Here is a 16,687-nt window from a genome sequence, read left to right on the forward strand (position 1 = left end):
ATTTACAGTTTTAACGGACGGACGGGCATATGGACATGGCTCAAACAAAAATCTTTCGATGTTGATATAGGGATTCCTTTATGCCATAACGTATTACCGTTATCCAACAAGCGTTATAATAACCTTGTACAAGTAAACGCAGGGTATAGAAATTGGTTTGGTCTAATATCCAACCGAATGCTGTACAGTGCAATTAATATATCTCCGTTATACATATCGCACACTAACTACAAAAGAGTCACAACTTGAAAAATGTAAATGTTCAGGAGAAGAAAAAACTGAAATCCAGTTTTACAAAGAAGGAGACCTTCATTATAAAATGAATTGACGAAATTTGTTGTAATTATTTGGTTACGGACAAAATATATAGCAATTTTGAATTATGACTATTTATGACAATTATATATGATAATTATTTCATCAAAAAAGCAACATTTCACAATACTGCAAGCAAATTTAATTACCCTTTACGTATAAAAAGGCACAATTTTAATTAATACACAACAAAGTTAAAACTTTTTTGCAACAAGATAGTCAGAATTTAAAATAATACTCTTTATGCGTAAAAAAAGTGTTCACTTGTGCTTAAGCACATTGACACAACTAAAAATAGTACTCATTAGCTGATACAGCGCAAGCGATGCAATCAACACCAAAACTGGCATTACGGTAATTTTCCAGTTAAAGAAGAAAATAATGACAACGAAATTTAAGGGGCAGTTAGAGATGTGTACTGTGAATTGGTTTATGAAAAAAAAAAAACAGATTTTGAAAAGTTTCAAGTTATGACTCTTTTGTAGTTAGTGTGCGATATGTAGCATTCCCTCTCCTAATCCTGTACGATACTACGGTTCGGCGAAGAAAAAGGCAATTAATTCATAATTTATATTCTCTAAATTATATTTATTTATTATTTTTAGATTTTTGTTTATAATTTATTGCTGCATTCTTTTTTTCGTTTAGCTTGATATTTGTAATTGTTTTTTGTTTTTTTTTTTTTTTGTATTTGTTAAATAAGTGTATTATTTATGCTTAATCGTATATTAATTGCCAAATATTAAATAATTAAAGATAATTTATTATTAAATTAACATAACGTATGAATTAACTTTTTTTACAAGCGTACAATATCTATGTGTCTGTATACAAGTATGCATGTATGTAAGTATGCTTATATATACTATGTATGTATGTATATATATAGTATATTTATTTATGTATGCATAAATATATGTATATTTATGTGTATGTGACACGTTTCGCACATTAAACAAATGCGAAAAATCTAAAGAAAAAACATTTATATAAATAACTCTGCTAAAAAGATTGGTTGCTTTAGTCAAAGTATATATACATATGTATATATGTATATACCATTTTAATATAGCATATGTACATATAGTATACATATGTATAATTCTCGAATTTAAACTAATGAGTGTTTGTGGCCGTGCGATCGTTGTGTGTATTTACAGTGGCGTGTGCAAAACTGCAATAAAATTAAAAATTACATTTTTGGAAAATTAGTACTATTTACTTATTTGCATAATATCCAATATACATTTGGAAACCACATACATAAATAAAAAACATCAAATGTTCCTTTTCGAACTTTGAAAACTCGCAAATATGTTTTGGCGGCTAACTTCGCAATACGGAGAAAACATTTTGTTTTTTGCTTATGGGTAACACTATTTAAACAATTGGTTTATTTCAATACCAGCAAAAACTTAGAACTTTTGGTGCTTTCTGGCATAAATCACACTGAGTAACATAATTAATTTTAAGTGCTAATTTTTTGATCGCAGCTGTATTAATATTTTTCGTTATCCTTGCAATCAATTTTCACTTTCTAACATGCATGCATGGAGTACTCGCGATTTTTGCAGGGTATAATTTATTTTTCGATTCAGACTACTGAGTAAGAGCCACATGGTATCTCTAGTAAACAAAAGCCTTCCGTGAGTAGTAAGTTTCTTTATTTATTTTTGTCAGTTTTAGCAAAAAATAATTCTATAACCATATACTATCTATGTAATACTCCTTATTGCTATTTCCAGTGCTGCTCAACCCCTATACACTCATAGCACTTTTGTTTTTGTTTTGCCCTGAAGTATAGGCACAGATACAAATTTACACTTTGAATATTAAAAAAATCATAGCACTCCCATATAAATTCGATTCATATGAATGTGCCTGAATTTCATATGCAAGTGTAAAGAAAAAGCACTTCCATATGATGCCAAGGCACTTCGGTAGATATTCAAATTTATACCAAGCATGAGGGCTGATTACATTCAACACGGCGTCTACACGCAAAGCTTGACGCCAACCGTAGCCAAGCATTGGCTTCTTGATTACTTTGAAAGTGGCAGCCACCGATATAAATTACAGCAAACAGGAGCGAAAAATTTAGAAAAAAGAAATTTACTATGTTTAAAAAACGTCCAAACGAATGATTTTAGCTTTTATTATCTGTTATTTCCTTCTATTTTAGTTGTTATTGACAAAATAAAAAGGACGCCACTCCTTGTCGCTACCCAAAAATAGAATTAAGTTTAATCTGGCTACAATGGCTTTCGTGGTTGATTGTCGTGCTGCTCTGTCGCGCCGAAAATAACGAAACTCATAAGAACCTGTGTAAAAATAATATGACAAATGTGGCGGCTACACCGCCGTCGTGAATGTGATCGTCCCTATTTTTCAAAAATATTATAGCACTGAGAAAAATTTTAATTCAAAATTAATTCATTGAGGGGACCATCAAAATTCTTTAAACATTTAAAAGAAATATTTTTTTTTTTACTTAAAAAAGTTTCAGTTTACATATCATTTTGGATATGTATTGTGATTTGCACTTCAATATAAAAATGTTTTGTACAGCCCTGGCTATTACAATATGCTTGCAACATATATGTAATGCTAACAGAAAATGCTCGCAATGTGTTTTGAATTCGAAATCAAAAAAAGACAGCCTATACAATTTTTGTGATTGTAGCAGCATAAGTGTGACAAGAAAAAATTTAAATCTAGGTACATTCGACTATTGAATACAAAAACAAAAACGTTTAAACAGCAATATATCGGCACTCTGATGTTTGGGAATGTACCTAGCCTTTTGTAACAATATAGGAGTATTACATATATGGCTTGCAATGAGTTTTGAAATCGAAATCAAAGGAAGACAACCTACAAAATATTTGTAATTGCAACAGTATAAAGGACCAAACGCATTCGACCTATGCGTCCCTTTGGCGCTTACGTTGCGTCAACGTCTTCATAACTATGTTCCTAATCCACAGACAAAGCAACGGCAGCGCCAAAGTAAAACAAAAGGAATTCAAAAACGTTGGATACTTCTTTTTAATTTCTCTGCATTTTAAGAAATATTTTATATATATACAATTTTGTGTTCGGTTAAAAAATTTTTGATTTTTAATTTTTTATCATGGCAAAAAATTAAAATTTGAATTTTTTCTTTTCCGTTCATTGAGGCATGAAAACTTTCAACGTGCGTTACCCTGCAAAAATCGTTGGATCATGTGGCCCACTGGAGTACTTACCATTATACTCCACTGTAATGCAGCAATGGACCAACTCATGTTTCTACACGAACACATTGTAAGACGATCATTGCTCGTTTTTAACGATTGTAATCACTACACGATGTTTATTGGACTGTGGGTACTCCATGGATTACTCTGATGTAATGCGAAGCTGGAGTATATGGTCCAGTCCTAGGACATCGCAATGTTAATTGGACCATATTTTTTGTATGAATTGTGGTTAATTTTGGAGTACTCGGTTGGTCCATAGCGAGTACTCCATACATGCATGCATGGAGTACTCGCGATTTTTGCAGGGTACTTCAAAGTGACGACGCCAGCGCCAAACCTAAGCAAAGTGGGAGGTGTTGGGGCCTTAAGTGTGACAAGAAAGAATTTAAATTTAGGTACATTTCCTTATTGAAAACATAAACAAATCATTTGAGCAGCAATATTTCACTCTGACGTTTGGCAGTGTACCCAGCTTGAAGTAGCAATATAGAAGTATTACATATATTTCTGTAACTAAAACCTTTTCGAAAAAAATCGATGTGTATAAAAAACTGCATGAAATTTTTGAGTGTAAAGTTTTGTAGCCCAATCAGGTTTAGTCTAGTAAAGTAGAATTTATTAGCCTCTCAAAATTCGCATTGATTACTTACAAATTTTCTTCCATGTAAAAATGGCACATTTTATGGAGCAAACTAAGCACAAGTAGAAAAAAAAACACAGCAAGCAGACCCGACAATTAATGCCACTTGCTCTCTCCTAAACAACATCTTCATAGAAAAGCTAGTGTTGAGATGAGATAAGAATTTACAAACAAGAAAAATCCTGTCGCGATTCACTAAATTTCGCCGTTTCTCAAATGGAGATTTTTAACGTAGTCAATTATTGGCTGCATTGTCGCTTGAGAGATTCACTAACTTGGTTTTACCAACACTTATTAAGTATTTATTTGAATTAAAATTTTACCAACTTTATCGAAAGCTAAACCACATCAAAAAAAAAAAAAAAAGAAACCACGACGAATTGCCAACAACCATATGCTCAATTAAGAACTATAAATAGTAATACTATGTACAAACACACACCAAATTGGCATTTATACAATTTGGGCAATTTATTACGCAAGTTATGATATAAAAAATTGTAATAATAAATTGCCAATTTAAAAAAAAAATTGCGTAATAAATTGTTTCAAACTGCAAATGCAACCTTGTAAAGTGTGTTTATTGAGTAGATTTAAACGTCAGTTACGCATGGCTCAACTATATGGTTGGCTTATCTCGTAAGCTGATTTTATTTTTTCATCTCACTAGAGTAGGGATTGTCAAAAGAAGATGGCAAACTCAAAATGAAACCGAAACTTTGAACAGATTTTCTTACTACAAAGAAAAATTTCAAAGTTTTATGATTGCATTCCACTCCATTCGCCTAATTCCAAAACGCACATTTTGACAGTCTGAACAAAGGTGTGTTGTTGCTGTAGCCAACCAGCTATCAAATTACTATTGTGTAAGCTAAATTGAGTTGTATGAACACCACTCAATTTAAATCGAAATTGCCTAATTTATTTTTCTGTTTGAACATAGTATAAAGGTATATTCAGACAAATCAAGTTCAAAATAAGTTTTGACAATTTTGACTATAACTAAGTCGTATTTATGTTTATTCGCTATCTTATCACAATTTAAGTTCGAAGTTAAAGTTACATTTTCGAATTGCAACTCATGCCAAAATTGTGGCATTTAAATTATATAACAAAATGGAAAGATGTAGTTGGAACACAGCGAAAAACGACGAAATATACTTATCCCGACACTGTTTTGAAACTTCCTACGTCAGGAATTGAGTAAACAACTGTACAGAAATTCGATGAAGGCCTACACTGTGCAACAGCCGGCTGGGTATTGGACCAAACCCACTTTTTTGTAGAGATTGAGGCTTAAGTAGACAACGTACTATCTCCGTTTTTCGAAGTTAGTCTCAAAAAAATAGATATCGGCTTTCGAAGTTCGAAATTCTACATTTCGAAATTTTATTTTTTCTTGCGTTCAGCAAATTAAAAAAAGTGGTCGTGGTCCGCTTTTCTCCCTTATTTGAAGGGCTGAATTCTTTTTTTGAGAAATTTAGTATAACAGCTGTTATATGAGGTGAAAAGTCAGATAGTCCCATGATAGTGGCTACTACTTTCATGTCTGCACATACTCTCCACTGGATTTGCTCGCACTGTAATTATTCAAAAAAAAAAAAAAAGAATACAGCCATTCAAATAAAAGAAAAAGGCGGACCACGACACCACATTTTTACTTTTTTAATTTGCTGAACGCGTTAGCAAAAAAAAATAAAAATTCGAATTGTAGAATTTCGAACTTCGAACTTCGAAAGCCGATATCTATTTTTGGAGGCTAACTTCGAAAAACGGAGATAGTACTTTGTCTACTTAAGTCTCAATCTCTACAAAAAAAGTGGGTTTGGTCCAATACCCAGAAAAAAAGGTTGATTTTGTCGCATAGTGTAATAATACGACGTTCGTCATTAACTACGAAAAACACAGCTCTATACTGATTGCTAAATTTGGTATGCTGTTGTTTTTTGTTTTGTATTTTTTTTTTAATTTCAGTTTAGCTGCGTAGTATTTTCGAGTCGAGTTATCCGTACATATTACTATACGTATGTACATTAGGGTGGGTCAAATTTATTGTTGAAAAGGCACATCCAGTTTCTGAATGTATGGGTCATACTGAGTAATATTGTCAATGGGACCATACGTCTGAAATGAATTTCGAGCCTACCAAATTTTGTTAGAAAATTTTATATCCGAATCCGAATAGCGGCTCTCACAAATAAAATACATGAAAATGAATGTCAAATTCGGATTCGGATGGGGATATAAACTTTTCTAACAAAATTAGGGAGGCCCGAAATTTATTTCAGACCTATGGTCCCATGGACAATATATACATTCAGAAACTGGATGTGCACCTGAAGTTTTTTCCCCATTTTTCCCCATACAATTTGACCCGTCCTAATGTACATATATAACCATCTGGAAACAAATTTGTTTTGGCGTTTTTTGTGTTGTTTTCAAGGCGTTTAAAGAGTGTTGATGTTTTTAACGCCGATTTAAACAATTTTTTTTTTTAATCTTATAAGAGAAAAGCACGCATATGATTTATTATTATTATACATGTTGCTTTGTTGCTTTTCTTAAAGTTTTTAGGTTATGTGGTGCTTAATATAAATAACTACTAACAACGACTTTAGCCACTTAAATAACAAACATATATATGTTTGCGGATTGTAATGACTAGGGTAGAGTGTTTAAACCGAATTAATTAATATAATGCTTATTGGTTTTATTTCTATTTTTTAAATTAAATTTTGTTGTTTTTTTTTTTGTTTGGAGTTGGGCACAGCTTGGAGTTTTTTTGAGTATGTATGTATAATGTAAATAAATTAGGATGGCGCGAAATAAATAAATAGTTTTAAAAGGTAAATTATTGAAAAACTAAGCAAACAAATTTTCAACAATTTCAGATTGCACATTTACGGACGGTCGTCGTGTTGTGGTGGTAGCGTGCTCCGCTTACCACACCGAGCATTCTGGGTTCACGCTCCTGGCGAAGAAACATCAAAATTCTAGAAACAAGTTTTTTCAATTAGAGGAAAGTTTATCTAAGCGACGTCGCCCCTCGGCAGTGATTTGGCAAGCACTGCGGGTGTATTTCTGCCATGAAAGCTTCTCAGTGAAACCTCATCTACCGGTCGGAGTCGGCATAAAACATGTAGGTTCCGTCCCGCCAATTTGTAGGAAAAATTAAACGGACCACGGCGCAAATTCGTAGAGAAGCTCAGCCTAAAATATATAAGAAAACGTTGTCCACTTCAGGATATTCAGTTGTACTAAAAGCCGTTAAATGTACATACTTCATAAACTATAAATATGCACGAAATTTAAAATATTTCTGATTGTTTTCGCAGTCTTGACTTACCTGGGCGGTATCGAGCCGCCTTGATGTTAAACCAAGCAAGACAGAACTGATACTCTTAAGCAACAGCACCAACAAACCTGCCTTCACTAAAGAGCTCTCGCTCGTAACTAAGATTAAGTACCTTGGAGTCAAAGTAGACTAAAAGCTAAATTGGAAATTCAACATTGAAATAAGATTAGAGAAGGCGTACATAGCCCAGTTAGTAGAAACCAAAGACCAAATCTTACGATGTGGCTTTACACAGCAGTCAAGATCCATCTCATCATTCGAAGCCCTAGACAAGCAATATATCAAAACATAATAAAGTACAACGGGTAGCCTGTGCAGGGGTAACAGCAGCACTTAGGTCGTGTCCAACGAACGCCAAGGCCGTGCATAGGCGTAAGGTGCTGCCCAGACTTAGCGCCTGAAACATTCACGTACAGGGTACCAGGTCACAGGATTACAGAAGACAATGAAAATGCGTATTAACTGGCAAAGGACTGTGCATAGTTTTGCATCACTTAGGCAGTCGCGAGATATAGACAGCTTACATTAATAAAAAGTGACATTCTAACCTATTACGAGAAACCAGCTTTTCAGACTTGCTACTTTACAGAATCATCTGCAATTACCAGAAAAACTTGCCCGGACTACTACAAAAAAAGAGGATTTACACAAATTGTCTAGGGAAGAAATATTTAGAATGACAGCAACAACTACAGGACACTGGCCATTTAGTCCACACACACACCTAAAGAACGGGAGTCCCCTTCAACGAGATGTACAAGGTGTTAAGAAGGTTATTAATTTCCTATGTGAATGTTCAGCACTGTTTAATATCAGGTTACCGATCAGTATGCGGTGTCGTGCTGTCCGTTCTCAGAGAGGTATGAAAATGCTCCATAAGTGAAATCAACCGATTTATTGAACCAACCAAATGGTTCGAGTAAAAACAAGCTCAATATACACTAATTTAATATATGTGACCCGGTCTATGAAAAGGTGGCTTATGACTCAAAAAAGAAATTGCGAGAAACAGCTGTTAACAGCTGTTTTTTTTTTTTTTGCGAGAAACAGCTGTAAATAGCTGTTTTTTGAGTCATAAGCCACCTTTTCATAGACCGGGTCAGATATACATATGATAACTAATCGTTTCCAGGAGAAAATGCAATAAAAAGACGCCTAAAGCGCTACTTCGACCCGGTCTCACCGGTCGTGCAGCACAGCAACCAACCAACCAATTGTTTTTCGGAGGGCTGAATTAACTACACATAAGGAGAATTATTAAGAGCCTTGTGTACAAATAGTGATGCATTAGTGGTTGAAAAATAAAATTATGTGCATCTTGTATGGAAGAAAATTTTAATGACGGTCCGAAAAAAATGTCAAAAGCGATGCGAAAAATTTATAATTTGTTAAAAAATTTAAAAATTTTACACTTGAGAAACTTTTAAATATATGTTCGATTATGGATTCAAACCATGAACCAATAAACAGATCCCGCATTAAAAAATGAGAGAGCAAACAATTATAGTTAGCTGTGAAATAAATTTTCTCGGCGTGACGTAACGATTTTGACAACATGTTTTATTGCTGACGCAGTGTTCAGACTTTATTCCAATCGGAATATTTTACTCCGCTAGTAGGAGGTACTACATTTCTTATCTCAAAGGTTTATTTGGGTCGAGTTGAAAACTAAATAGTATTACTACGTAATATGTTTTGTGTGATTCGCTTGGTGAAACCTTTGATAACATTATAAAATTGCCTAATGATGATTACGTTGGCGGTTTTCGAAATGGTTCCAACGCAATATGCCAGTAAATGTTTCTTTCTTTTCAGTTTCCCTTAGAAAGCATAATAATTGTAATTCAATTATTATAAGCCGGTGTTAAGCTCATGCTTAAATATAAGTATAATGTGAACACACCATTAAACAAACAAACGTAATATGTTTTCGTTGAAGCTTTTATTGTATACGTATGAAAAGCTGATTGTTTACAAGTGACGATTGGATGACATAACGTGAATTCATTGTTTGTGTCTTAAGACATGTTTGTTCACATTTTACACACAGTGTTTGTACTGTTTTCGTTCGGAATGAGAAAAGAAGGAGTAGAATGTAAGCAAAAAATGTGTCCGGGTGAGACCTGTAAATCCTGCCAAAATTCAACATACAGCACTTTTTGAAGTTTTATATAAGAATGAGGTCAGCTAAGCCTGTTTTGCGATAACAGTCGCCAATTGGGGACACCAAGAGAGGTCAAATCTTCCTACAAATGTCTTTCTCAACTCAGTGAAGGTTTTCCCTTTTCTCTGTTTACAAACTGCTGCAGTGTGTTCTTTCATCCGCATAACAGCCCTAGCTAGCGAAGCTTTTGGATTTTCAATCTCTGCACTATCGTCATGTCTGCGTAAAGCTAATATAGCTCATCATTATAGCTCCTTCGATACTCGCCGTCGACATCACGGATAGGACTATAAACCTTCCGGAGAACTTTTCTCTCGAATACTCCAAGAGACATCTCATTTACTCTAGACACCTTCCATGATTCCGAGTCATACATCAGGCCAGGTATGATGAGTGACTTGTAGAGCGAGAATTTTGTTCGTCGAAAGAGGACTTTACTTTTCAATTGCCTAAAGAAGCACTTGTTGGCAAGAGTTATTCTCCGTTTGATTTCTAGGCCGACATTGTTTTTGCTTTTAATGCTGATTCCCAAATGAACGAAATCCTTCACAGTCTCGAATTTATATCCGTCAACAGTGACGTGGCTACAAAGGCCACGATGACGGCAACTACTTCGTCTTGCCCAAAAATCACTGTGAGACCCACTTTTTTTTATTCTTTATCTTATACCAACTCTTCGCCGCCATGTTTGAACAGCCCTGCGGGTATCCCATCATTACTTGGCACCTTGTGGTTATTTAGCCGTGATACTCGATGCCTCGGAGTGTTTTTCATCATCGGCAATCGGGGTATCGGATTCGTCTCCCCCACACTCTGTAGAGTGCATGAAATATGTATGGTAAACCGAAAATAATAATAATAATAATAATTTATCGCGATAAATATCCGGAGAGATAGAATGTGGTGTGTTAAAGGGAGCATTAATTGGTCATCCTACACGTTTAAGGCCGACTCCATGTGCATCTGATAAGGCAGATAACTTTTCTGCAGAGAAACTTTTCATGGCAAAAACACAATCGAAGCGTTTGCCAAGCCACCAATTCAATTTGATGTTAGTTGTTATCCCGCTTTCAAAAAGGAAGAAAACTATACTGCGAAAATGTAATTTTTACTCCGTCGTAGTCGTTTACTCAGGTAACAGTTTTAAGTACTCCAAACACTGGTAGCGAAATATGAGAGAAATGTAATAAATCGAAAAATTTCAAAAGCCCAACGTCATCAAACTTTTTTCAAATTCGATTACAAATACAACAATTCCGGAATGCGGGATCTTTGCTCATTCGATTATGGATTCAAACGCTTTGTGAAAAGTTTAATTAAAAAGTGACGAAACCGTATATATGTATACATGTTCGAATTCGAACATCATTATATGTTCAAATTCCAACATCATTTCGGGTGTAAAATTTATTGTAATCAATGTGTTGACTAAAAGTTTTGTTTAGTCTTTCGAACAAAATTTTGCAGAGCTACAAATGCCTCCACGTTTTTCCACATTTAATTATCTTAATTTCGCACCAAACTAATTTATATGTGTATAAGTAAGTAATTATGTGGGTATATCACTCAAATTATGGTCAAAAAAGTCCGTGCCAATTATTTTAATTATCCTTATATGATAAAATCCTTCAAAATATTGTTGTTTTTTTCATCATAATTTTTACAGAAATCAATATCTTCAAATACATATTTCACCAATTAATTGAATGTCTATTTATTTATTTACAATTCAAATCATACATACATGCATCATTAGGATGGCCACAAGAAATTAATTTTAGATTTTCCGCTGGGGCACCCCCATAAAATATGCCAATAGATTGGAAAATGATACATACAAAGTTTCAGGCCAATCCGATAATGTTAACACGTGCCTCATTGACGTCAAAGTTAGGGAAAACAGCGATTTTTCAGAAAAAATTTGTTGTGTTTCGTCAGTAAAATTGTAACCATTTATGCCAGGAACTTGACCTTAGCAATATTTTTATAAAACGGTTCTTTTAACAGGATTTAGCATTTATCAGATCAGGCCATAGTGGATATCCCTAATTTTGAATTTCCATGCAAACGTCTATGGGCATTACAATATTCAATGGTATACGAGTCAGGTTCTTGGCATAAATGGTTTCACTTTTACTGACGAAACACAAAAAATTTTTTCTGAAAAATCGCTGTTTTTCCTAACTTTGACCTCAATGAGGCACCTTTTAACATTGTCGGATTGGCCTGAAACTTTGCAATAATCATTTTCTGATCTATTAACATATTTTAGGAAATTGCCCCGAAAGATAGAACAAAAATTAAAATTCACCAGATACCTTGTAACCACCCTAATGCATCATCATTATCAGCAGCATAACGCGGTATTTTTTGTTAAGCAAACAAGCGGCATTGAGCTCAATTTAAAACTTTTTTTAATTTTGGAAGTTTTTGATTACCGTTAAAAGTGTGAGATGTGTCAGAGAGAGAGAGAGAGAGCTAGAGAGCTAGAGCGCGTGTTTAAAACGAAAATAACAAGCAAGAGCTTTAAACAACTTCACATGTATATGTGCATATATTTTGTAAACTATATTATTATCGAACACAAAGAAACAAGAAACTGAGTTTTCGTCAGCCACAAAGTGAACTTGCTAGTTTTCGTAAAGACACTAAAATTCCAGTGCTAGTTTTCGTATGACCAGAGCAAAGACATTTAAACAAATAATACAAAACGGGTTTGAAGTTTGTTTATATGGGTTTGGGTCTCTCAGCTAGAGTAGGAATTATTCCGATACCAGGCAATTATCATCAAATTGCAGCAGAGTGTAAGTGATGTTGTGATATATATACTGTTATACAACTCGTTGACTAGCAATTTCCTACTTAACCTTCATGGTATAAGTGTCCAATATCTTTAAAAAGATCAGAAAATTAGACCACCACACAAACGGTTTTAATAAAAATATACCGATCTGATAAACAGCTCACTTTAAGTATTTTAACGTTAGACTAGTGTAAGTTGATGCTTAAAGTTTAATACAAATTTTTAGGTGTTTGCTGGTTTTTATAGAAAATGTACATTTGTGATTGCTATTTTTTTTTGTTTTGGTTCGACGCAAAGTAGTAATATAGGTATCTAAGCCTAAATATTATTTTCGTTTTTACATTGGCAACATTTTTATTTCAATTGTAATTTCTTTTTTATTAAATTTTGATAACTTTTTTTGGTTTTTATTTGTTTTAATATCAGCTTTTTTCTTATTTACTTGCCTGATTTAAGCTTTTTTTCTCTCATCGTAAGCACATTTCATTCACACACACACACTTCACAGTCACCAACTGCCGCTCCATTATTGCTCTTGCTATTTTATCACACTTACAGCTTTGTAGCCAAAAATTTCAATTTATTTATTTATTTATATCCGTTGCTGATCTCCGCCGATTTGCAGCTTGCTGTTGTTGTTGTTGTTTAGCTGCTTTTGCTATTGCTGAAATAAGTTGTTGATTTAAATTCGCATTGCCTGTTGTTGTTACTGTGCGCCCTGCAACTTGTATATGGTGTTGTTGTTGTGGCGTTTGCGCCGTCGCTACATGTTGACCAATAATAACTGTTTGTTGTTGTTGATGCTGCTGCTGCTGATGTGTTGTTTGTGTTTGTGAAGCAGCTGTCGCAGTGACTTGATTTAGTATTCGAGTGTGTTGTTGTTGCTGCTGTTGCTGCTGATGTTGTTGGGATTGAGTTTTGATGGTTTTTAATTGCAACTTTTGCGTCGACATCACAATGGGTGTGGCAGTTAAACTTGTTGTTGTTGTAATGTTATTCGCATTTGTTGCTAGAAATGGTTAAACAAGTACAACATTTAATTTTTGCATAACTTTTCAAAATAAGACTGAAATGTAAAAAAATATTTATTATTATTATAATTATTACAAGGCCTCGATTTATTTCTAATTGCTGTTTTTATGTACGGGTCCCTTTTTCGCTCGTACTTGGAATCCAGATCTATAAATAAAGTTTTCGTTGTAAAAAATGGAGATTCGGGCTATTAGCGAGCTTTGGGCAATTTTGGTTGTAGTGCTTTTGTTTAGCTATATTTTATTCAAATAATTTGTTTAAAATAAACTATTGTGAGCATACAACAAAATTTATTTGTGCTATGACACTATTGTGAATATTTGCACTGCATTACCGACAGTTGCTACAATACGCCCGATGGCAGCGCAAGCTGTAAGTTTTAATTTATTGGTAGAACAGCTGATTTCTGTTGATATTTGACAAGAGACTTTTATATTGGTTGCGAAAGATGCGCACGGGTCCGACTCGTTTAGATCTATTATGTTTGACCCTACAACCTTTTACTGTATGCGGAGGCTTTTACTTTGTACTTTAGTACCTCTTCAGACTTTTTACTCTATATCACAAAGGAGTTAAGAGTAACGCCACCTAGATAAGAGAATCTCTGCCTTGCAAGAGCAACGCATTCGCGGAATGGCCTAGAAGGTTGAATTTGGTCATGTTATCCGTTCCCGAGATGGTCCGGCTAGTATCTTAATGATGCTTTGTTACCAGAACGTACCGTATCTATATACGTCAAAGGACCATCAACATCGATAACTCTCCCCAAAACCTTCGGGTAGTGTCTTTATTGTTCATACAACAACAATAGATAAGCAATGCTAACTTAAACTTTTTTTCGGTTGACTTAAATAGGATATCTCCCTTGGTCTGACCAATTGTCGCCAGTTGCCAGAGGTAAGAAGCGACTGGCGCGCCTTGTTGGGCGGCCATAACCGTTTAAACGGTTAAGCGCCAATTAAGTAAGTAAATAGGATATCAAAAACAAAAAGTCTACGCGCTACCCCCGATCAAGTCGATAATGGCTACCAAAAATTTGAAATTTTTTTTCGTGAAGTTACTCCCCAAAAATGTCTCTTAAAATTCGCCCATGTGAATCGTATGAAAAAAAATAAACTAAATTCGCGATGAGGCACCTCTACTTTTTGGTTTGACCCGCCCTAATATATTGTGGCGAATGTTGACATCACTAGGCTGTTAGTAAATAATCACGCAACAAAAACGTGAAGCAAGCCACACTGGTGTACATGAATACATCAGTCATCATTAACACACATACATACACACAAGGCAACGGAGAGATATTTCACACACACATGTGGTCATCAGCCAAAGTAATTACTCACATACACACGGATATGGCTATGCGAGAGGCATGGACTACAGATATACATGTATATAGTTGTTAACCAAGCAGGAGATACAATTGTTCTAGAGCACATTTTCGCGAAATCACTAGACCTTAGGAGAAATGGATGAACGAGAAACCCGAGAGTATAAAAGGAGCGCAAGCTGAGTAATAACTAATCAGTTTGATTTAACCACGCTATCAGCGAAGTGAAGTATAATTGTGAAGTATAGTTCTACTACTCCCAAAGTAGTCTAATAAAGACCATTTTGCAATACAGAATATTGGAGTGATTTATTCAACAGTTTTGCGATTCGAACGTTGTAAATTCGTTACAATATGTACATAAGTCACTTACCATTAATTGGAGTTGTGGCGATTTTCAAGGTTGAACTGCCAATATTACGTTGAGTTGCAATCAACTGTCGCTGTGCGCCGCTCAACTGTTTCGTACCGACGACTTGTATGTTGCGCGGCCGTTGATGTATCGTACCCACCAATTGGATAGCTGTCTGTTGGCCACTATTAACAATACCAGCACCACTTATACTGCTACCTGCACTCCCACCTACACCGCCACCACCTTCAGCACCAGCACTACTATTAGCCGTTGCAATACCACTCACATTTATTGTCGTTGTAGATTGTTGTTGTTGTTGCTGCGATTGATGGCCTTGTGGGTGCTGCTGATGCTGCTGCTGTTGCACCACTTGTTGTTGTTGCTGTTGCGGCGGTTGTTGTTGCTGATGTACAATACTACCACCTGCAACACCACCACCACTACCACTTGAGGTACGGATTGTTTGAGGATTCAATTTTTGTACACCGGGACCAACAAATTGAGCTGGAATTGAAAGGGGAAGTACGCGGGTTGTTGTTTTGATTTTTGTTGATTTATTGGTTAAATGATTTGGTTGACTGACTGAGATTGAACGATTGATTGGTTGTTATAAAAAAAGGAACATAAATAATAATGGTCGTTATAATTTGTTAGAATTGTGTATGTACAAATGTATGTTGGAAAATAAAAAGGTAATAAAAGAAAAATTTTTAATTATGTATATAATTCTTTTTAAATTTTATCGGGTTAGAACAAGAAAAAATGTAAGTAGATAACAAGTGGGACAAAGAACTAGGTCGGCTCTACAAGGGGTCTTAACAGTAACAATCATCATATATATTATTTCTAATTGCTGTTTTTATGTACGGGTCCCTTTTTCGCTCTTATTTGGAATTCAAATCTATAAATAAAGTTTTGGTTGTAAAGATGGAGATTCGGGCTATTAGCGAGCTTTGGGCAATTTTGGTCATAGTGCTTTTGTTTAGCTATATTTTATTAAAATAATTTGTTAAAAATGACCGATTGTGAGCACACAAACAAATTTATTTGTGCTATGGCACTATTGTGAATATTTGCACTGCATGACCGGCAGTTGCTACCGTACGCAAAATGGCAGCGCAAGCTGTAAGCTGATTTCTGTTGATATTTGATAAGAGACTTATATTGGTTGCGCAAGATGCGCACGGGTCCGGCTCGTTTTTTATAAAACAAAAAAAAAAAAACACTGCTTAGGGCTAAACCAATTTTTTGAAGAGATTTTGACCCATAATCAAAAGCGAAAATTTTCCATTTTTCGAAGCTAACATCATCCAAAACATAGAAATGGACTTTGGTTGTTATGGTATACTGGCTTATCAGAACGCATTAGTACTGAAAATTTACGAAAGTAACCTAAGCTATGTTCACTTCTTCGATATCGAGAAAATTGGAGCAATGGAAAAACGCGA

The 16,687-nt window shown here is 34.7% G+C and overlaps 1 protein-coding gene across 17 annotated transcripts in view; it reads right to left on the reverse strand.

The window, feature by feature from the left end:
• Positions 1 to 947: 947 nt before the first annotated feature.
• Positions 948 to 16,687, reverse strand: part of Spt20 — a 97,556-nt gene continuing 81,816 nt past the window's right edge. For 13 of the 17 annotated variants that reach the window (XM_067787856.1, XM_067787842.1, XM_067787846.1 and 10 more), the window contains 2 exons: positions 15,258 to 15,821; positions 7,032 to 13,528 (listed from right to left, as the gene is read on the reverse strand). In XM_067787856.1, coding sequence (XP_067643957.1) covers positions 13,104 to 13,528; positions 15,258 to 15,821 — 989 coding nt within the window. In that variant the 3' untranslated portion in view covers positions 7,032 to 13,103. Of the gene's footprint in view, positions 1,490 to 7,031; positions 13,529 to 15,257; positions 15,822 to 16,687 lie in introns of those variants that run through there. The other 4 variants (XR_010953515.1, XM_067787855.1, XR_010953514.1 and 1 more) reach the window with 4 other exon arrangements.

Source organism: Eurosta solidaginis, chromosome 5, assembly GCF_040869045.1.
Source record: "Eurosta solidaginis isolate ZX-2024a chromosome 5, ASM4086904v1, whole genome shotgun sequence".
In the NCBI taxonomy this organism is placed as follows: domain Eukaryota; kingdom Metazoa; phylum Arthropoda; class Insecta; order Diptera; family Tephritidae; genus Eurosta; species Eurosta solidaginis.